The 24,537-nt window shown below is 38.1% G+C and overlaps 1 protein-coding gene across 4 annotated transcripts in view; it reads right to left on the bottom strand.

The window, feature by feature from the left end:
• gfpt1 (glutamine--fructose-6-phosphate transaminase 1) overlaps positions 1–24,537 on the bottom strand; it is a 117,386-nt gene that overhangs the window by 67,600 nt on the left and 25,249 nt on the right. For 3 of the 4 annotated variants that reach the window (XM_073909726.1, XM_073909727.1, NM_001034981.1), the window contains 5 exon segments: positions 23,752–23,915; positions 19,284–19,379; positions 15,124–15,221; positions 10,578–10,698; positions 10,321–10,478 (listed from right to left, as the gene is read on the bottom strand). In XM_073909726.1, coding sequence (XP_073765827.1) covers positions 10,321–10,478; positions 10,578–10,698; positions 15,124–15,221; positions 19,284–19,379; positions 23,752–23,915 — 637 coding nt within the window. 4 annotated transcript variants of the gene reach the window in all.

Here is a 24,537-nt window from a genome sequence, read left to right as displayed (position 1 = left end):
TTTTCCTGAACACTTCCGGGATGTACAAGTGGCTCAAACTCGCTCATTTTGGGGCAGGAACCGGCGGACGTGCAACAACTTTAACTATGAGGTAAACACAAAACAAAACTTTCCATCCGGAGCTCATTCACCTGACTCCACACTTGTAAACAATCGCTAGCGCCATTCGCGCGGCTCTCGGTCCCGCCCAGACTCGTCAGCGCTACCAAGCCGACCAATCACAGAGCTTGCGCTACGTGTTGTTGCGACGTGTAGTTACATTTTTTGAGAGGTACACGTCAGCCACGCCGATGGCCACGGCGAAGGGCTATGCGTCAGCGCCGTAGCTTACGCCGGCTTTTGACGCAGAAGTATAAATCAGCCTTAACAGTAGTGTGAAGGTGAAGCAACCAGCTGAAAAAAAAAACTTTGGCAAGCTGTTTAAATCTCCTGTAAACAACTCCAAACAGACTTTGCCTGGGTCTCATTTAGTTTGAAATGACCACTCGCCAGTTCGTTCTCACTTGCTCTGATATTTTGTTTGCAATGCAATGACATTCAGACATTTTTGTGGCTAGAGGGTTCAAATACTTGTTGGGGCCACCAAGATGTTTGACAGATGTTTTCCATGTGCCAATTTAACAAATACGGCAATTACCAAGATGCATATTGTTGAAGCCAAGTGCTCATTTATGGTCCACATTCTACACCTGGTCAAATGACGAAACTGGCAAAGACACTATACTGTGTTTCAGTTTAAGACGTGGTATAAAAATATAAAGAAAAAAAATTATTTGGCTTAAAGATTAGCCAAGTAAGACAAGGCAAAAGACAAGGAAGAGATGAAATACGTTCTCTCATCTTCCTATTTTTCTTTCTATCACACCTATGATCTCAAAGCCTCTGTGGCTTGTAAATTGTTTTAACGGCATTCCTCGAGGCATACGTTTGTCACATTACATGTCTGACTCTAATCCAGCCCTAAGCTTCATCTTTCAGAGCCTATTAAAGCCACTCTCAGTCAAATGTGAAGCACATTTATGAAGCATTCAGGACGATTGACAACATGCTCCAGCTCACTTGTGGTTCTCAGAGTTCATGCAAGATGCTTTCAGTTTCGGTAGAGGAGCCACGGACCATACGCCCATCCTGTCAAATCACTACCACATGAGAAATCATCCATTCAGATCACAGATACTTTCATCTGACACAATTTACTACCTGCTGAGGTAGAGTTCCTGTGCCAATTTGAGGTGAAGTAACTAACAAAAGACAGATTGTTCTCTTGGTAAGCATCTAGATCCCACAGTTGACATGTGAAGTGGAAATCTGTAGAATTCACTCAAGGAGATGATGTATTTGAAGGTCACCTAGTGTTTCCTGTTTTGTATGCTTTGAATATCAAATGTGCAACCAATAGGCTGAGACCAAGTCCCAATGGACTCAGTAAGTAACAAATCTTTCTGTCACCATAATCTACAACACAGCAGTCCGCACAACACTGAATCAACAAAGGACACACTTGCTGAATGACCATAAAGACCTAGAGCATGGGTGGCCAACGCTGTTTCTGGAGATCTACTTTCCTGCACATTTCAGTTGCAACCCATATCAAACACACCTGACTATAATAATAAAGTACTGTTCAGGTCCTAATTAATTAGTTCAGGTGTGTTTGATCAGAGTTGGAGCTGAAATCTGCAGGAAGGTAGATCTCCCGGAACAGGGTTGGTCGCCCATGACATAGAGTTTCATTTGGAATCAAAACCCTGAATAAAGTATGGTTTCGAATGCAGACATAATACCTACTGGCTATTATAATAAAGGTGCAATACTTGGGCCTAATCACATTTCTACTCATTAGCCCTTCCCCTATCCTTCTGTTTTGGGTTTCAGTGTGCGGTTAGGTGTTTTATATAGACTAGCCTTGATTGCTAATCAACAAGAGACGATGACTGAGTTAAATGTTCAGAATAAGACTCCATATAAGGTTATAATTCAGCACTTTGGAAATAGAAGACTCCTAAGTAGCACGTAAAACAAGTTCTTGCACTATCATGTTGGCGATGCACCAAGTGTTTGTAATGTTGCAAATACAGAACGCTCCAAAAGACCCCCTAATTTACATTGAAAAGGGTCATATTTTGGTTTTAAGGGTCTCCAACAACAGGCTGATATGCATGCATGGTCAAAAAACATTTTTATTGTCTTATAATATGCATTTATTTTTACCTAATTATCCCAGCAACTCCCATATGAAAAGTTCAGCGATTAATTTTTTTCCAAATCCCCTCCTTAGCATGAAGCTGCTAATCTGCGCTGATTGGACCGATTACAGCCTGTTGCGATTGGTCGTTGGCATTCAGCAAGAGACAGAGCGAAATGCCCACCACAGCTTAATCAACAATATTAAAGTAGTCAGAGTGTATAGTGTATGCTTGAGCATACCTGCCAACACTCCTGTTTTTTTCAGAGAGTCTCCCGTATTTCAGACCCATCTCCAGCCACCCACCCATATTGTTATTTATCCCGGAAAACTCCCGTAATGTCAACCACCCCCCAGGCATTTTGGTACGTTCTGTGAAACCCCCGAGTTGCCAACATTGGTATATGATCCGATCACAATACCCGGTTCTCAACAGTGTTATTCAGACACCTCACCCCCAAACCTACTCTTTTATAGATGAATCAATAGTTTTAAACACTGTCCACCTTCCGATTTAAGTCTTCCCTAATGAAAAAAACAGCTTAAACCAGCATAGGCTGGTTGGCTGGTTTTAGCTGGTCGACCAGGCTGGTTTTAGAGGGGTTTTGGCCACTTCCAGGCTGGTTTCCAGCCATTTCCAGCCTCGTCTTAGCTGGTCAGGCTGGGAGATGACCAGCTAAAACCAGCTTGACCAGCCTAGCCAGGCTGGGAGCCCAGCCAAAACCAGCTATGTCCGGCTTAAACCAGGCTGGTCAAGCTGGTTTAGCTGGATTTAGCTGGTCATTTTCCAGCCTGACCAGCTAAGACGAGGCTGGAAATGGCTGGAAACCAGTCTGGAAATGGCCAAAACCCCTCTAAAACCAGCCTGGTCAACGAGCTAAAACCAGCCAACCAGCCTAGGCTGGTTTAAGCTGGATTTTTCAGCAAGGCTAGCTGGATATTTCACTTCACTTATAGCTGTGTTACACACTACGTGGAAGGTCATTTTCAAGACTCGTAATAGGGGCTCTTTAAGATGCATTGTTATAAGGAAACCCAGCCTTGATGTGTTTAATAAGAGTCAATGGTAAATTGCGTAGAGATGTGGCCCTCCAGCAACAAAGTTTGACACACTCTATGCAAACAAGCAAAAATACCAGTGGAAAGCTGGACTACCACTATAAGAGAAGTGCCTGGAAAGAATTTAGAGGAGCACTGATTTTGCAAGTATGAAATCATAAATGAATCAAAGCTTGCCACAGCAGGAATATTTTGGAAACATAAGTGTTGTCGTGGGGCAGGAAAACTTGCAAAATTCAGACAAACCAAGCAAAAGGTCGCATCTACATCAAATACAGCGGCTGATAAAACTGGCATGAGCTAACTGGCTGTAAGTGGTGTTGTAACTGATGTATTTTGGCAAAATGGAAGGAACAATTGGAGGGTGTCTATTGTCTGAAAACTGCTGACTGCAAAGATGTTTGATTGGGTTGAACGAAGAAGTCGACCTTACCATCTTGTGTCCAAAAATCGAAAAATTTGTTTTAGTCTACCATAAAAATGAACTTCAAAGTTGCCAGTCTAATACGTAACCCTCACACTCACTTACATTTACAATACTTTGAACATTTGTCTTTAGAGTCAGGAAAAAAGGCATCAGAAAGATGAGTTGTTTTCTCCGCTAACTTATAACTTTTTCCAGTTTGCAGTTGCAATTCAATTCACTACAGCTGCGATCTGGAAACCCAGGAGCACAAATCTCCAAATAGTTCAGGGAGGGTGTGGGTCTAGAAGTTCCCCCGAGGGACCGCTCTAGTGCTATGCAGACATGGGTGGACTGAAAATAACAGCCTGCATCTGTGGAGAAATTCAACGATTCTCCTGACATTTAAAACGAAAATGGTTTACGGGTAAAATTGACAGCAAACAAAAAGTCAGGATAACTTAACTTGAGGATGATTGAGTATGTTTAGGGGGTATTATTATGAAGTGGACATTTAGTGATTTGATGCCCCTGATCTGGAAAAACATGAATCTGGAACCAAAGAGTAGGAGGATAAAAGAAGAATGGATGGATGCATTTCTACTTTTATTGATGAATAGATGAGAGATTCTGTGTCGTTCTCTTTGTGATGAGAGTTCCAGTTGGGGAAACAGCTTTCAGAATGATCAGGATGTTTCTTAATATCTCCAAAGGGTATTTGTTTGAGGCCGAGAAATCATTTTGATGACAATTCGTCTTAAACAGGCCATCATTTTACACGGGCGTCAAATTTGTGTTCGTGGAATTTGATTGTTTCCATAGAGGTTAAAAACTTACACCACTAAACTTCAATACATCAATATATGATGGTTGCAATATACATTATTTCCACTTCCTAGCATGACATTATTAAAGCATCATGAATATTTAACTTGGATAGATTTGCAGCCTGTGAGAAGATGAACATTGCTCATGGATCTTGGATGTACTGATTCAACAGGCATGAGATTATCTTTTAATAACGTCATGACTAAATATTTAATAAAACTGAGAATCGAATTTGTAACATGATATAGTAAAGATAGGGGATTCCTTGAATCTTACACCCTATTTTTGTTTGTTTATTTGAATGTTGCTTGTTTGGATGAATCTTCTATATTAAGAAACTATGGATTAATGGTTTGGATTGATGAACGGAGGTTTGGATGGATGGATGTCTGGATAAATGTTTGGATAGATGCTTTACAGATGGATGGATATTTGGATGGTTTTTTGTATTGATGGACGGATGTTTGGACAGAGGTTTTTGTTGATGGAGGAAGGTTTGGATATATGTTTGGATGGACGTTTGGACAAATGTTTGGATAGATCAGGGGTGGCCAACCTTCCTGCAGATTTCAGTTGCAACCCATTTCAAACACACCTGCCTGTAATTATCACGTGGTGTTCAGGTCCTAATTAATTGGTTCAGGTGTGTTTCATATGTGTAGCAACTGAAATCTGCAGGAAGGTGGCTCTCCAGGAACAGGGTTGGCCACCCCTAGGATAGATGATTGTATTGACAATTGGATGTTTGAATGGAAGTTTGTATTGAAGTTAGGATGTTTGGATGAAAGTCTGTATTGATGGTTGGATGTTTGGATGGAGGTTTGTATTAATGGATGGACGGATGCATATTTGTATGGAAGTCTGTATTGATTGTTGGATTTTTGTATGGAAGCTTATATTGATGGTTGGATGTTTGGATGGAGGTTTGTATTGATGGTAGGATGTTTGGATGAAAGTCTATATTGATGGTTGGATGTTTGGATGGAGGTTTGTATTAATGGATGGACGGATGCATATTTGTATGGAAGTCTGTATTGATTGTTGGATTTTTGTATGGAAGCTTATATTGATGGTTGGATGTTTGGATGGAGGTTTGTATTGATGGTAGGATGTTTGGATGAAAGTCTATATTGATGGTTGGATGTTTGGATGGAGGTTTGTATTGATGGATGGACGGTTGCATATTTGTATGGAAGTTTGTAGTGATGGATGGATGTTTGGATAAAAGTTTGTATTGATGTATGGAAGTTTATATGGAAGTTTGTACTGATGGATGGACGGATGTTTGTGCGCAAGTTTTTATTGATGTTTGAATGGAGGTTTGTATTGATGGATGGACGAATGGAGGTTTGGATGAAAGTTTGTATCGATGAATGGATGTTCGGATTGAGGTTTGTATTGATGGATGGGGGTTTAAGTGGATCTTTGTGTTGATGGATGGATACTTGGACAAAGATTTTTATTGATGGAGGTTTGGATAGATGTTTGGATGGAAGATTGTATTGATGGATGGATGTTTGTTTGTACAGAAGTTTTTATGGATGGTTGGTTTGTATTGATGGTTTTGAGGTTTGTATTGATGGGTGGATGTAAGTTTTCAGTGATGGATTGTTATTTGGATTAAAGTTTGTATTGATGGATGGATGTTTGTATGGAAGTTTGTATGAAAGTTTGTATCAATGGATGGATGGATGTTTGTGTGGACGTTGCTATTGATGTTTGAATGGAGGTTTGTATTGATGGATTGATGTAAGTTTGTAGTGATGGATGGATGGATGCAAGTTTGTAGTGATGGATGGTTGGATGGATGCAAGTTTGTAGTGATGAATGGATGAATGCAAGTTTGTAGTGATGGATGGATGCAAGTTTATAGTGATGGATGGATCTTTGCATGGAAGTTTGTATTGATGGATGGATGAATGTTTGTGAGGATGTTTTTTTAATGTTTGGATGGAGGTTTGTATTGATGGTTGGATGTTTGGATGGAGGTTTGTTTTGATGGATGAATGTAAGTTTGTAGTGATGGATGGATGCGAGTTTGTAGTGATGCATGGATAGATGGATGGATGGATGGATGCAAGTTTGTAGTGATGGATGGATGGATGCAAGTTTGCAGTGATGGATGGATGTTTACATTGATGGATGGATGTTTGGATAGAGGTTTGTTTAGATGGATGAATGCATGTTTTTAGTGATGGATGGATGCAAGTTTGAAGTGATGCATGGATGGATGGATGGATGCAAGTTTGTAGTGATGGATGGATGCAAGTTTGTAGTGATGGATGGATGTTTTATGGAAGTTTGAATTGATGGATGGATGGATGTTTGTGTGGACGTTTTTATTGATGTTTGGATGGAGGTTTGTTTTAATGGATTGCTGGATGAATATTGATGGACTGAGGCATTGATGCATTGATAGATAGATGGATGGATTGATGGACTGATAGATGGATGGATATTTGTATTGATATATGGATGGATTTGTTTGGCTCAAAAGCGGGAATTCATGCCAGGTATGACCTAGACTTGAAAAAGCCATTCTCTGAGGTCAATTTAGATTTCAAACTGACTTTAAAACGTTCTTATGAACAATTCGTTATACGATTCAAAAACGTTAAGTCTTTTAATTTATATTTTTTATAGCTCTAACCTTCATTCCACTTTTAAAACTACAGAACACCTGATCATTTACCACCTTTGGGAGTCCTCAAATAACAACTGCATCATAATCCATCAATCATTCTCGAATACAGAAACGAATAAACCACCAAACTAATTAGGGCAGAGTCCTGCATTTCATTTCAAACCTGGAACATATCCGAGGCAGTCTGTAACATTTTAAACTGACTGAAAAAAAAAACACTAATGGAGGATTGTGGCAGATGTCCTGGCACATTATTTTACACCGTAGCGAATGACTTTAATAGGCAATTACATCACTTTATTCAGCTTCCAGGCATCTATGTTTTTATCGTAATGAAGCTTCTCCATAAATCAATTGTAGCGCTCTTATCTTTTATACATGAGTAGCATAACGCAAGCAATTTCTCTTCTAAAGAGTCATGAAAGTTGAGGTAGAGAAAGAGTGGCAGAGAAAGTGAATGAAAAGTGCAGTCTACTGTGCGTGTCATATTTCTTCTCTCAGTATTAACATCTCTCAAGCAGCCAAATCCAGCTGCTCTCCTTGGGCTTGTGATTCCAAACACATTTTTTTTTACGTTACATACAAGACTAATGACGTTGTGTTAAGAATGTGAGCGGTCGCTATGGTGCTCATGCACAGGCATGAATGTATTAAACACTCACCGGCCACTTTATTAGTAGTACCGGGTTGAACCCCCTTTTGCCTTCAGAACTGCCTTAATTTTTTGTGACATAGATTTAACAAGACACTGGATATATACCTCAGAGGTTTTGCTCCAAATTAAAATGATAGCATCACGCAGTTGCTGCAAATTTATCGGCTGCACATCTATGGTGCTCTATTGAATCGAGCTCTGGTGACTGTGGAGGGCATTTGAGTACAGTGAACTCACTGTCATGTTCAAGAAACCAGTCTTGAGATGATTCTCGCTTTACGACATGGCGCGTTATACTGTTGGAAGTAGCCATCAAAAGATGGGTACACTGTGGTCATGAAGGGATGGACATGATCAGCAACAATACTCAGGTAGGCTGTGGCGTTGACATGATGCTCAATTGGTACTAATGGACCCAAAGTGTGCCAAGAAAATATCCCCCACACCATTACACCACCACCACTAGCCTAAACCGTTGATACAAGGCAGGATGGATCCATGCTTTCATGTTGTTGATGCCAGATTTTGACCCGACCATCCGAATGTCACAGCAGAAATGGAGACTCATCACACCAGACAACGTTTCTCCAATCTTCTATTGTCCGATTTTGGTGAGCCTGTGTGAATTGTAGCCTCAGTTTCATGTTCTTAGCTGACAGGAGCGGCACCCGGTGTGGTCTTCTGCTGCTGTAGCCCATCCGCTTCATAGTTGGCTGTGTTGTGCGTTCAGACATGCTCTTCTGCAGACCTCGGTTTTAACAAGTGGTTATTTGAGTTACTGTTGCCTGTTATCAGCAGGAACCAGTCTGGCCATTCTCCTCTGACCTCCGACATCAACAAGGCATTTGTGCCCACAGAACTGCCGCTCACTGGACATTTAGTCTTTTTCTGACCATTCTCTGTAAACCCTAGAGATGGTTGTGCGTGAAAATCCCAGTAGATCAGCAGTTTCTGAAATACTCAGACCAGCCCGTCTGGCACCAACAACCATGCCACGTTCAAAGTCACTTAAATCCCCTTTCTTCCCCATTCTGATGCTCGGTTTGAACTGCAGCAGATCGTCTTGACCATGTCTACACGTCTAAATGCATTGAGTTGCTGCCATGTGACTGGCTGATTAGAAATTTGCGTTAACGAGCAGTTGGACAATGGCTTATTACTGTATGTTACAGTGACGGTGGACGACATGGGACATTAAATCAAATCCATTTTCTACCAATTGATGTGAACACAGAGTTGCATTTTTAGCTGATACAAAAATGAAATACTTTTACTTTTCAACAAAGAGCAATAATCCAAAAACTATCCAGTACAGGATTTTATATGATCAAATCTTTCTACCCTTTGCCATACTTTTTAAAAAAAATTTACAGTGGTTTCTGTCTTCATCTTTTTGTTTTCCGATGTATTATGCTTTACTAGCCCACAATACATGATAATTATTATTATTTTTTTTATATAAAAGAGACTTTCTTTTATTTTTGAAAAGAAAGGTACACTACCTGACAAAAATAGTGTCATCGACATTTGGAAAAGAGACAGAAGGTAGATTTTTCTGAGTGAATGAACACTTTTGTGTGCACGCACAACTAAAATAACTGTAGTTAACAGTTTGGAGGATGAGGGATCTATCAGAATTCACCTTAAACATCTTCATTTGTGTGCTCAGATATTTAAAACGACATGATGTAAAGTATTCATTGACAGATGTTTTCCTTTTTGGGTGAACTAACCCTTTACACTGCTCAGCATGAGGCAAAAAAGTTTGACAAGTACTTAAAAGTAAACAGGCTAAGGCCCCATTTACACCAATGCATTTTAGTTTGAAAAAGCATACAATTTGCTACGATTACGCCATCCGTCCACACTACACCGGAGTTTTCGAGCGCCGAAAACGGAGCGTTTTGGAAACGCTGGAGAGGCCGTTTCCATTCTAAAACGCTGCAGCTCCGTCTCAGTGTGGATGAGGGAAAACGGAGACATCTGAAAATGGAGGCGGGACTGCTGAGATTCGTTAGCTGATTGGGGTTTTTGTGTCATTGTGTATCCTTCCCTTATTCGTCCAACCCCTATCACATGACTATAACACATGCCTTTAACGCTACTGGAAGACAGCAGACCAGCCTTCACTGTAAACAACAACATGGACACAGAAATAGGAGCGTTGTTTGCACTATTGTCTGCTTTAGGCGCCATTGTGCAGTTAATCATTTGTTGTGTTTAGAAACAACTCGACCTCGTCGTCTGTCCACAAAAATACCTCTCTTGCTTTCTTTGCTATCGCATTCATTGTTTAACCGGCGTTTGTTGACTAACAATAACCAAATGCCGAGCGAGACACATGCTTTCTGTTTATACTAGAACGCGCATGCCCAGAGTGCACGAATGGTCACGTGATGTACGTTTTTGGTGGCGTAGTGTGGACGGAGATATGTTCAGAAACGCTAGGTGAAACGCTAGTGTGGACGCGGATCGTTTTTGATCTAAAACGCCTTTTTCAAACTAAAGCGCACTAGTGTAAACGGGGCCTAAATAACAGAACCCACCTTGGTGCTAGCCACACCGATCTCTGGGCCAGCATTGATGTGAACGCCACAGTCTGTTTCTCTGGAGATGGAGCTGCCCACAGTGTTGGTGATGCCGACCGTCAGGGCACCTCTCTCTTTACAGTAGCGAAGAGCCAACAGGGTGTCTGCAGTCTCTCCTGAACACACACACATACACACACACACACACACACCAGCTATCAGATGCCTGCCCTAAATCCAAAACTTCATTCACAACTTCATGCACACGAACCAACCTGACTGGCTGATGAAAAAGCACACATCATCACGGAAGACGGGTGTGTTTCGATCCAGGAAGTCGCTGGCCAGCTCCACCATGACAGGAAGTTCAGTCAGTTCTTCCAGCACCTGACGAGTCTATGCAGGAAACGGGAATGTTATTGCATCTATGATTTATTAAACATTATTTTAAAATAATTGTTCAAGTAAATAAGGATGTGTGTTCTGCCAGCTGTGTAATTTTATAGTTGAGTTTAGATCGGGTGTCGTATACACTGAAGATATCGGATTTGATTTCATTATTTATTTTTGTTGCCTAGTTTAAGGCTGATTTATACTTCTGCGTTAAGCGCACGCGTATGCTATGGCGTAGCCTACGCATTGACATATAGCCCTATGCCATGGCCGTCGGCTTAGCTGACATGCACCTCTCAAAAAATGTAACTACACGTCGCACCGACGCATAGCGCACGCTCTGTGATTGTTCGGCTTGGTAGCGCTGACGAGTCTGGGCGGCACCGAGAGCCCAATGGAGCGACTGTTTACAATTGTGGAGTCCTGTGAAGGAGCTCCGGATGGAAAGTTTTGTTTTTTGTTTACTTCATAGTTAAAGTTGTTGCACGTCCGCGGGTTCCTGCCTCAAAATGAGCGAGTTTGAGACACTTGTACATTCAGGAAGTGTTCAGAAAAAACAAAACAGCAGCGAAGAAACTCGACACAGAGGAACATTTACACCTCACTGCTCACTAGCGTTTCGGAAGTGTTAATGCAGACCGACAGAGACAGCATGCAGAAGTATAAATGCACAGCTACGCGCGTTGCATGCGCCATGGGTAACGCCGGTCACTTGACGCAGAAGTATAAACCAGGCTTTAGACGTTAGACTTAAGGATTGTTTTGTTTTGTTAATTTTTTTTATTTGACTTACACTCATTGTTTTTGTTTAAAGAAAAATTGTAATTGTTTATTCCTTTTTTTTCCATTATTATTGTTACATTGTTACATCAAACCATTGAGTAAAAAGCTTAAATTCAGAATCTATTTCTGCCTCATCCTTGGTCTGTCGCACACATTACATTTGTCTCACTTTGTCCCAGTAGATCAGTAGACTTTGTATGTTGCAGCATCCCTTTTAAACATTATAAACTTGTAACAATGATATTAGGCCAAGGTTTTTTATAACAAGAAATTTTCCACGAAAATGCTTAAGAAACCCTCTGTTTTTTTGGAAAATATGTTTATTCTAAAGCTCCCCCAGAGTTAAATAGTTAAGTCAGTCGCGTTGCGCCATGGCGCATTTGCTATTTACATGGCGGACTTTGTAAGTGGAAAAACTGAATGAGAGATGAGCCTCCTCATTCTTTACTTTCTCTTTCACTCTCTTTCGTGGATATAGAAACGTGTTGTACGCACAGACATCCATTAGCCTACATAATTAATTTTGTTTGTTAAGCGCAAAGATTTGTTTTAAAACTATTTCTAAATTCTGTTCAAATAAATGAACAATAATAATGAAGTGTGTTCAAAATAATGAAGTGAGTTATATCCAAACACACATGCTGTGCCCCATATGGTCTAAAACCTGACAGGTGGATAAATCTAAGCTTGTTTTTAATGAAGCAAATATAATTATGCATATAATAAAAATACTACATCGAATAATAACATTATACAAAAGCAAATTGTCATGAATAAACTGAAAAAGCCCCCCGAGATGAAAAAGGCATGAAAATATGGTTTTTATATTCACGTAGAAAATTATATTTTTTGCAATATTTCGCTCCTTTAATTATTTTTCATTTGTAAAGATATTTGTGTATTGCTGTACATCCTGTGTGTATTAACCAATGTTTAGGCGAGGCGTACAACTAACGCGCTGTGCGCTGGACTTTAGACCTCCTCTCAGCTAGTCTAATTAAACAGTCTATTCTAGTTCCTCAAAATAGCAATGCGCCAGCAATGAACCTTAACTCGCCTCCTATTTTAGACCAGAACGTCTACGGGCGCTATTTAAACAGCGTAGTGCAAAACTTCAAAAAGAGAAAGTCTTATTTGTTTTATTTCGGGTAGAAAAAAGTAGTTTCAATATTATTAGACCCCTTAAGCAATATACAGTTGAAGTCAGAATTATTAGCCCCCTGAATTATTAGCGCCCCTGTTTATTTCTTTCCCCAATTTCTGTTTAATGGAGGGAAGATTGTTTTAGCACATCTCTAAGCATAATAGTTTTACAAACTCATTTCTAATAACTGATTTATTTTATCTTTGCCATGATGACAGTAAATAATATTTTACTTGATATTTTTCAAGACACTTCTATACAGCTTAAAGTGACATTTAAAGGCTTGCCTAGTTCACCTTATTAACCTAGTTAAGTTAGGGTAATTAGGCAAGATATTGTATAACGATGGTTTGTTCTGTAGATTATCGGGGGAAAAAATGAGCTTAAAGGGGCTAATAATTTTCTCCCAAAAATAGTTTTTACAAAATTCAAAACTGCTTTTATTCTAGCTGAAATAAAACAAATAAGACTTTTTCTAGAAGAAAATATATTATCAGACATACTGTGAAAATTTCCTTACTCTGTCAAACATCATTTAGGAAATATTTAAAAAAAAATAAATAAATAAAAAGGGGAATAAAAATATAATATAATATTTTATATATATATATATATATATATATATATATATATATATATATATATATATATATATATATATATATATATATATATATATATATATATTAGGGATGTGCGGAGCAGCCGGTATTTGTATTTGTATTTGTATTTGTTGAGGGGGGAAAAGTATTTGTATTTGTATTTGTATTTGTATTCGAGTAAAATTCAAAATGGCGCAGAAATATATATTTTTTCTATTACACTTCTAATTTACGTTATAGTGAAAGTATTGTTTAATTATACCCATTATATAAATTATAGACATGCAATATTGGCTGTTGTTTTTGAACATGTGATAAGAAATGTAATTGAAAATAAAATAACATAGAAGCCATTATCTCATCCATGGTTAAACCAACAACTAATAAAATACCATTGTGAATATTATGAACCCCACCACCACCGTTCTTGTTTAAGGACACTGAATAGACAGAATAAAAACAAATAATACTTCAAAAAACTGTTCTTCTTCTGAAAGAACTTTTTTCCAATGGACAGAATTCCAAAAATAAGCTAAATAAATCTAAATAAAACCCTGCCTGGGAGATCTGGCAGAACAAAAGTATTCTATATAGTACTAAAAGATGCAGCCCTGCTATTATCATCTGCCAGCCACAAAAAAGACACAAAGTTTGTTTGTTTGTTTATTTAGAGATATCTGCAAATATTTTTCAATGGAAGTCAATGGAGGAATATGACTAGTCTATCATAATATATTTGCAGATATTTCCAATCTGAATTATAATTATGACAAGTCAAAATATAATTAGAGATATCTCTAAATATATTTATGGATAGTCTCAACAAGGTTTAAATGCTAAAACGGCTTGCCATACGCACAGTGGCACAGTGGAGATTTCTCTAGTTATATCGTTACAGTCGTTTGATATGCAGTGACATGCAGTCAAATATTTCGCCAAACAGTCCTTAGGGATGCGGTGACACGCAGTCAGATATTTTACCGGACAGATCCGCCACTTTTGGCGCGCATAAACAATCATAAAGCCCTCGTGCTGCAGGAATGAGGAGGTCTGCTGTAGGCGCGCAGCTGACGTGCAGTGAGAGGTTTGCGTCTTTAATAAACTACGGCAGTTTGCGATCACTGAACAGTAAGAATGATTAATAAATCAATATGAAACAGTCCCTTAACAGTCACGTCTCGCTTTCAGTTTCGGGCTTTGGCGCGTTTTGCACTGAGCGTGTCTCTCTCTCTCTCTCTCTCTCTCTCTCTTTCTCACTCACTCACTCACTCACGCGGGCATGCACTGTGGTCTCATGAGGAAACGCTGCTTTTTGATATAGTGTTTTTCTTGCTCCCGAATACAAATAATTTTTCAAGTATTTGTTCGAATCAAGTATTCGTAAAAACACGCTATTCGTGCCTTTCCGAATACCGTATTCGGGTTCGGCTCCACCCTTAATATATATATATATATATATATATATATATATATATATATACATATGTGTGTGTGTGTATTGTGATTTGCCCAAATACCCTAACTTTAACCTAATAAACCTGATTAAGCCATTTAATGTCACTTTAAGCTGTATACTACGAATTTGAAAATCTAGTATCTGTCATCATGGTAAAGGTAAAATAAATGAGTTATTAGAAATGAGCTATTAAAACTGTTATGTTTATAAATGTGTTGAAAAAATCTTCTTTCAATTAAAAAGAAATTAGGTAAAACTTATACAGGAGAACTAATAATTCTGACTTTTAACTGTATACAAATAATTGTCATAATAACTAGCATTTACACCTTTGTTGAATGCTTCTACACAGCTACGAATGTGGCGTCAGTGAGCATTTTTAAAACTCAAGCTAATGCCAGCAGAGAAGTGGGCCTGTGTGTGTTTTTTTGTGATGTACGTACTGCAACTCCAGCATGGTAACTGGTTCCACAAGCGATCATGATGAGCCTTCGACATCTCTGGATCTCTTTAATGTGGTCCTTCAGCCCTCCTAAAATCACTGCACACACACACACATGCACACAACCACACACATTATTGTCTTGTCGCACAGACCACAAAGGTTTAAAGGCACAGTATTGTAGTTTTACACAACAAACAAAAACATAGTTTGATGTCACTGGGTGTGGAATTATGGGAGTTGTAGTTTTCATTACATTCTACAGGACTTCTGCAGAAATGAGCATAAGCATTTAAGGCATTTATAAAAAGCCATGTGACAGATATACAGACATAATAAGCCATATGACATATCCAAAGTGTTTAACACTTATTATCATGGTAATATGAAGGAGAGTAAGGCTTATAGCCATTGAAGTGAAATAAAAGCCATGAAGCAAGAATTGATGAGAGACGAGAGTGACAGAATGAAAACAGCAGAGCTTTTATTATGCCACAGTCCAACACTTCCGGCTCTTCAGCTCGTCATCAAGAAGAGAAAAAGCCCTGCTGTTTTATCAGACTAAATACATTTTAGGGTGCACTATGCTATCCAAACTGTGCCCAGGCGCGTTACCCAGATTGTGTAAAGTGTGAGTGCTCTGAATTAGGCTCAGGCGCGGTTCAGTTGGCCGGCCCTGGCCCGGTTGGAAGAGGTGTGCCAAAGCGCGCTTCACTTGGCCTTGTAGTGTGAGTGCAAAGCCCGAAACTGAAGACACAACATGACATTTAAGGGACTGTTTCATACGGATTTATTAAAAATTCTTACTGTTCAACGAACTCAAACTGTCGTAGATTATTAAAGACGCAAACCCCTCACTGCACGACAGCTACACCTTCAGCAAACCTCCTAATTCCTGCAGCACAAGGGCTTTATGATCATTTATGAGCGTCAAAAGTGTCTTCTCTGTTCGGCATATTATAATATAGTGTTGCCGAATTATAGTTCAGCAACACTATATTATGAGCATTTAGTGTTATATTGCAATTAGTTTTTATTTCACATGACTTTTCAGAGCTCAAAGATAAGGATTTACCAAATGTATCTCTTTTAAATGTTTATTTAAATTTATTTAAATTTTAAATGTGTCAAAACAAGCAAAAAATTGCTGTATACTCTACTTTTTATTTAACAAAACATTTCTTAAAGAAGAAAGAAAAGCAATTGACTTTTAAAAAATAACTATTGTCATGTAGGCAATCAAAAATAAGCATTAATCTGTCCTGGCTAAAGGTCTCTCAGATCCCCAGTTAACTGCATATAAATGGAGAGTTCATCTCCCATTAAAGCAATATTGTAAAAAAAGATAATTAAACAATTTTAACAAAAATAAAAGCAAATTAAACCGTAAGCAAATGAAAGCAGGTGAAAAAACATACCGTGTGGGATAATGAAAGGATGATCACATGCACACGGTTAACTTTAGGCCAATTAATAATCTGTTCAAAGTGAAAGCAACCGGTGCTGCTTACAAAAAGACAAGTTTTGAGCGCTTGAAAGCAGCAGGACTGTGGGTGCATGTTCATCACTTTTTGTAGTCTATTTAAAAGAAAACCAATCACAGTTGCGTTTCCAGACACTGTTCCAGACACGGTTGCTTCACGAAAGGAAACGGGAGCGCGCACGCGTTTTAAGGTGTTGTGCACACGCGTTTTAGGAAGTCGTGCGCATCACATCAGCTGCTATCTTATTCGGTATTCACTTGCTTTCTTCTGCTCGCGTGATCACAATTATTTTACTTCTCGATCCTAAGATCACATTGCACGCGTATTGGGTCATCCTTATATTGTCGAACGCTGCTTTTAAGAAAACTACAATGTGCTAAAGTGGCTCCAAAGTGGCTTGTGGGATTGTCTGTCTAAAGGCTGATTTACACTTTTGCGTCAAGCGCACACGTATGCTACGGCGCAGCCTACGCGTTGACGCATAGCCCTATGCCGTGGACGTCGGCGTCACTGATGTGCACCGCTCAAAAAATGTAACTATACGTTGCAACAACGCGTAGCGCAAGCTCTGTGATTGGTCGGCTTGGTAGCGCTGACGAGCTACCAGCTAAAATTTCATTTTTGGTAGAAATGAGCGAGTTTGAGCCACTTGTACATTCAGGAAGCGTTCGCAAAAAACAAAACAGCAGCGAAGAAACTCGACACAGAGGAACATTAACACCTCACTGCTGTATAAATGCACAGCTTTGCGAATTGCATGCGCGGTGGGTTACGCCGGTCACTTGATGTAGAAGTATAAACCAGGCTTAACCCGCCAAAGCTGAAATCTACTCGCAGTTGGCAGGTGTTAATGTAAAGCCCTGAGTATGTGACACTTTTAACGCCATTTGAAGGTGTTCATGTTCCTGTGAATACTCGTGCGTCTGTCTTTACTCTTCTCTCCTGACCTTGAAAATATAATTAGCTGAATCGTAGAAAAACTGAATTAAAGCCGTGTAGGGTCGAATCAAGATCATGATCTTATTTCGGTTAACCGCGCAGCCCTAATCATAATAATCAATAATATGACCAAAATAATCGTGATTATGATTTTTCCCGTAATTGAGCAGTGCTAATTTGATGTAATTTTGCTCGCATCGAAATGTGATTATTAATCAGATGATGTCATTACGCAGTTGTGCCGTCAGCCAATCGTTGCATTGCTAATCATGATTTCGAGGATCGATAGATCTTTCCTTCACATCACACGCAGCGATCTCAGATCAGTTCATCCAGACATTCTAATATGATTTGCGAACTTCTTTGAAGAACCAAATTAGCGAGAGATCAGTTATTAAGATTAAAAGATCCAGGAAAATATAATTAGCTGAATCGTAGAAAAACTGAATTAAAGTCGTGTGTAGGGTCGAATCGAGATCATGATCTAATTTCGGTTAACCGCGCAGCCCTAATCATAATAATCAATAATATGACCAAAATAATCGTGATTATGATTTTTCCCGTAATTGAGCAGTGCTAATTTGATGTAATTTTGCTCGCATCGAAATGTGATTATTAATCAGATGATGTCATTACGCAGTTGTGCCGTCAGCCAATCGTTGCATTGCTAATCATGATTTCGAGGATCGATAGATCTTTCCTTCACATCACACGCAGCGATCTCAGATCAGTTCATCCAGACATTCTAATATGATTTGCGAACTTCTTTGAAGAACCAAATTAGCGAGAGATCAGTTATTAAGATTAAAAGATCCAGGAAAATATAATTAGCTGAATCGTAGAAAAACTGAATTAAAATCGTGTGTAGGGTCGAATCGAGTTCATGATCTTATTTCGGTTAACCTCGCAGCCCTAATCATAATAATCAATAATATGACCAAAATAATCGTGATTATGATTTTTCCCGTAATTGAGCAGTGGTAATTTGATGTAATTTTGCTCGCATGGATATTTGATTATTAATCAGATGATGTCATTACGCAGTTGTGCCATCAACCAATCGTTGCATTGCTAATCATGATTTCGAGGATCGATAGATCTTTCCTTCACATCACACGCAGCGATCTCAGATCAGTTCATCCAGACATTCTAATATGATTTGCGAACTTCTTTGAAGAACCAAATTAGCGAGAGATCAGTTATTAAGATTAAAAGATCCAGGAAAATATAATTAGCTGAATCGTAGAAAAACTGAATTAAAATCGTGTGTAGGGTCGAATCGAGTTCATGATCTTATTTCGGTTAACCGCGCAGCCCTAATCATAATAATCAATAATATGACCAAAATAATCGTGATTATGATTTTTCCCGTAATTGAGCAGTGCTAACGTAAGTACGTAAGTAAGCAAAAACAACAACATTACATACTGTGCCTTTAAAAGAGCCTCAGGAGCAATAAAATAAGCTTAGCATTCTGCTGAAATCTGACTCAATGCTCATGAGAACAGAGAATGCTGGAAAACGATGTGCTTGACTGATCATGCAGTTCTACCAAAGTCAACATACAGTAAGTGAATAAAAAAACAACATGGTTAAAGATGATTCATGTTTGCGAAGATGCATACTGTTCCTGTTAAATGGATTGTGTGGCAGTACAGTATGTTTGAATAAACAAATAAAACGATTTCTCATCAAGTTGCACTCATGGTCTGAGAATGATTGAGTAATCTGGGCTCACCTGTGTTGTTCTCGAAGTTAACTCTTCCTCTCATGGTGTTGACCACAGACTCGGGCTGCTCGAAGATCTCCTTCTGCATGAAGGAGCTGAAGTTTCCTGTTTTTACAGAACAACCAGAGCCATGTTAGTTAATGGTACATTAGATCACAGAACACTGTAGTGAAGCACGAAAGGGAGTTTTTAGATTATTAAAGTACACGTGAAATCAAAACCAACCGTATTGATTTTGTTAGCTCGCATTGCTAGTTTTTGCAACTCATCAGTGCATGTCATTGAGGGAAAAAAAAAAGATTGCCTTTTATTGAAATCTGAAAATGCACTTCCTGTTTGTTTTCAGTTAAATCCTCAGATTACGTCAGTCTGAGGTATTAGGTGTGGCTAACATACTTAAACACGCCCCTTCAGCTGTCAGTTTTGATAACAAACAGAAATGGTGAGCAGGAGGTATCTGTGAGATAGTAATAACTGAAATGAAATGCCTACTTTATCCAATCAGCTCACAGTAGAAAAAACAAGCCACGCCCACTGGTTTCTTATTTAATATTCTGTTATTAATATTCTCAAGGAACTACATCATAATAAGGAAAAAAAAAAAGCGGTTGCAACTTCCGATTCAGCAAGACTTTAAACTGAACTACTAGATACATCTCATCATAAAAAATACTGTACACTTCTGGCTGGAACAGCTGGGAAACAAATCCGTTTTAATTAACTGATAATCATCTCACTGTCCATATACAAAACATTGGATCAATGAACTTATTTCCTATTGCACCCCCGAGAAAATACAGTTCGGCGTCGAAGGATCACCAAGGAATTGAGGAGCTTTTCTGGTGTATCTACCTTCCATTTCTTACTTTCATGCTTTAATTATTATTTTTTTAAATTATTATTACTCATTCATTAAATTTCCTTAGTCCCTTAATTATTCTGGGGTCGCCACAGCGGAACGAACCGCCAATTTATCCAGCATATATTTTACACAGCAGATGCCCTTCCATCTGCAACCCATAACTGGGAACTACGGCCAATTTAGTTTATTCAAGTCACCTATAGCACACGTGTTTGGACTGTGTTAGGGAAACCAGAGCACCCGGAGAAAACTCACGCCAACACAGAAAGAACATGCAAACGCCACACAGAAATGCCAACTGACCTAGATGGGACTTGAACCTTCTTGCTGTGAGGCAACAGTGTTAACCACTGAGCCACAGTGTTGCCATTATTATTATTATTTAATGTTAATATTAGTTAAATATGATTTGGTTGGGGAAAAAATAGGAAAAACTGTAACAAATGATCACATTGTTGTGGAAATGTGGTTTACTATCATCTGAAACTAAAAGTTTACTCACTATTTAAACCTTCATGGGTTTCTTTCATCTGTCGTCATCTTGAAAAAAACAGAAAACCTGTAACCATTGACTTTCATAATATTTTTACTGTGGAAGTCAATGGTTACAAGTTTGCAACATTTTTCAAAATATCTTCTTTTGTGCGTTCACAAAACTGAACGTCTGTTAATGTTTGTACAATATGATTTGTTTTAAATACATTTGAAAATAAAATTGTGGAATAAAAACACCAACAAATGATCACAATGTTGAGGAAATATTGTTCGCTGTCATCTGAAACACAAAGATATTTGGAAGAAAGCTGAAAACTGTAACCATTGACTTCAATAGTAGAAAAACACTACTATGGGAGTCAATGGTTACAGGTTTTCAGCTCTCTTCAAAATATCTTTGTGTATTCAAGTAAAGGGTGCATAAACGATGATAGTTTTATTTTTTAGGTGAACTGTTCCTTTAAGAGTCATTCAGAAATAGCTAATTACACAAATAGTTTTAAGGGATTGTTGCTAGCTAAAACTCAATTGCAAACACTGCTGATTATTTATTTTTTCCTCACAGAGTCACTGAGATAAACAGCAGGAATGCAGAAATAAATCTGAAGGGACGATTTACCCTGAATTTAGGTCATGAGAATATTTTTTTTTTTCAATAGGTCAAATGAAAAACAGGGAAGTGAGGAGAAATATGTGGAGATGTGGATGGAGGGATGAAGGAGGAGCATTAAAAAGGAGGAGAAATGCACATCTACTGCCCTCTGCTGACTAGTTTTTTTTCTCTCTTACATGAGAGCTGTGCAAGTTCAACAGTGTTAGTATTCTCTTGGATAACTTAAACCTCAAGCACATTACATTTTGCAGCCCTGAATTCTCCCTAGTGCCCAATTTCAAGGACTGAAGATCTTATGTTATCACACACGATGATTTATTATTCTTTTTTTTTCATTTTACCAACTTTGGTTAAATAAAATCTATCAATTATTGTATTTTTATTTTTAAATTCAAAATGATTAGCCATCCTGTGAATTTTGTTTTCCCAAATGATGCTTAATGGAGTAAGGAATTTTTCACAGTATTTCCTATAGCATTTTTTCTTCTGGAGATAGTCTTATTTGCTTTATTTCAACTAGAATGCAAGCAGTGTTTAATATTTTTTTAAACCATTTTAAGGTCAATATTATTAGCCGCCTTCAGCAATACTTTTTTTTTTATTGTCTACAGAACAAACTATCCTTGTACAATGACTTGCATGCTAAGCAACTACTTGTGGCCTATGCCCTAAGACAGCACTGGCAGTACACAATAAATACTCCTTTAAGCCGTCTTTAAGTCAAACTCGATAATTTGCCCCATTGGAACCGAATGGGGATTACTAAAACTCTTTTTTTTTATTTGTCCTACAAATCTAACACAACGCAGATCAAACAACATGCTCAATGTGTCAAACACTCACACTGTTTCGCACACAAAGAAACCCCAACAGCCCCACAAACAAACAAGACAGCTGAAGCCTCCTGAATTATTAGCCCCTGATATATTTATTTCCCCAATTTCTGTTTAACGAAGAGAAGATTTTTTTCAACACATTTTTAATAACTCATTTCTAATAACTGATTTATTTTATCTTTGCCATGATGACAGCACATATTATTTGACTAGATATTTTTTAAGATACTAGTATTCAGCTTAAAGTGACATTTAAAGGCTTAACTAGGTTAATTAGGCAGGTTAGGGTAATTAAGCAAATCATTGTATAATGATGGTTTGTTGGGTAGACAATCCAAAACAAAATATTGCTAAAGGGGGCTAATAATTTTGACCTTAAAAATATTAAGAAGATATCCAGACTACTTTATATATATATATATATATATATATATATATATATATATATATATATATATATATATATATATATATATATATATATATATATAATTATTATTATTATTTATTTATTTTTTAATAACATTTTTTAACGTTGTTTGGGCTCAATTGAGGTGTTTTTTTCTTTGTTAATGAACTGCTACACATCTGTCCATTAAACATTTCTATAATATATTGATGTTTTGACTTTCTGTCTCCAAGATTGCAATGCAATTTTCTAAATGATCTAAACTAGACAATTAAAATATGCTGTAAAAAAAAAAAGTGAAATGCTATGTGGAAAACCTTCCACTTATGGGGGGGGGGGGGGGGGGGGGGGGGGGTTGTCATAAGAGGAAGGTTTTCCACATAGCATTGGAGTTCCCCATCAGAAGGGGAACGCTACGGTTACTAAAGCAACCCTCGTTCCTCGAGGGGGGAACGGAAATGCTATGTACCTTCGCCACAACGATTGTCCCTTAGCTGTTGAGCGTGAAAGTCACCTCAGCTCAAAAGGATGTCGAGCATTGCACTAGCCGCGTCTTATATACTTGACTGATTGTCATTGACGCCAGCTGTGCATGCTGATGCTGCCAATTCACTTTTCACAATTCACAATGCCAATTTGGCATTTCATTGGCCCAATTTTAAACTCTTTCAGATGATTGGTTTCTGACGAAAACCCCCCCATAAGTGGAAGGTTTTCCACATAGCATTGGAGTTTCCATCCAAATGGGAAAAATTTTTTGTTGATTGCAGATGATTTACTGCTGGTTTTGTCCGACCAGAAGACAACTGCACAATGTAAAGCTGCAATTGACGCAGTAGCATTGTATAAAGCGCAATATGATATAGCATTTTTAATCCTTGCGCTATTATTTTAGGTGAATGTAAATGGAGTAAAAATTCCAAAATTAGAATTCGAGAATCAGAGTTGACTTCAGAACCGAACAACCTTACCTAAAATGGTATTAAAAAATCAAAACTGCTTTTATTGTAGCCGAAATAAAACTAATAAGACTTTCTCCAGAAGAAAAAAAAATTATGGGAAGCACTGTGAAAAATCCTTGCTCTGTTAAACATCATTTGGAAAATATTTGTAAAAATGATAAAAATATTTGGGCTAATCATTTTGACTTCAACTGTACATTTTACTTCAGCTGATGAAAATGTTTTGACCAATAGTTTTGGTCTTCATTTTGGTTTACTCATTTAACCTTGGATGGAATTGGGTTTTTAATCTGCTCGTACCCTTCATGATCTGCTGCAGCTCCATCTGGAGTGTCTGGATAGCGCGAGCTGGGTGGTCTCCCGCGGTGCGCTTGATTCGATGGATAGAGAGACGGCCGTCGCTCACTGCTGCGATATCATCGTCCTCCAGGAAGATAACACGATTGGTGTGCTCGATCACAGCACTGCAGAAAAGAGTCATGTAAATGCTTTTAAACAATATGATTAAATACACTCAGTTTGGGTTTTGACTAAACATGTGATAGTACACACATTGATGTTGTACATTTTCACTGCAGGACTCAGTACATACAGTTGAAGTCAGAATTATTAGCCTCCCTGAATTATTAGACCGCTTGTTTATTTTTTCCCTAATTTATGTTTAACAAAGAGCAGATTTTTTCAACACATTTCTAAACATAATAGTTTTAATAACTTATCTGTAATAACTGATTTATTTTATCTTTGCCATGATGACAGCAAATAATATTGTACTGGATATTTTTCAAGACACTTCTATACAGCTTAAAGTGACATTTAAAGGCTTAACTAGGTTAATTAGGGTAACTAGGCAGGTTAGGGTAATTAGGCAAGTTATTGTATAATGATGGTTTGTTCTGTAAATTATCAAGAAAAAAAATTGCTTAAAGGGGCTAATAATTTTGTCTCTAAAATGGTGTTTAAAAAATGAATAACTGCTTTTATTCTAGCTGAAATAAAAAAATAAGACTTTCTCCAGAAGAAAAAATATTATCAGACATACTGTGAAAATTTCCTTGCTCTGTTAAACATCATTTGGAAAATAAG

The sequence above is a fragment of the Danio rerio genome, chromosome 8, assembly GCF_049306965.1.
Source record: "Danio rerio strain Tuebingen ecotype United States chromosome 8, GRCz12tu, whole genome shotgun sequence".
Lineage (NCBI taxonomy): Eukaryota > Metazoa > Chordata > Actinopteri > Cypriniformes > Danionidae > Danio > Danio rerio.
The sequence above is the reverse complement of the archived record's forward strand: the minus strand, read 5'-3'. Positions and strand labels throughout refer to the sequence as shown.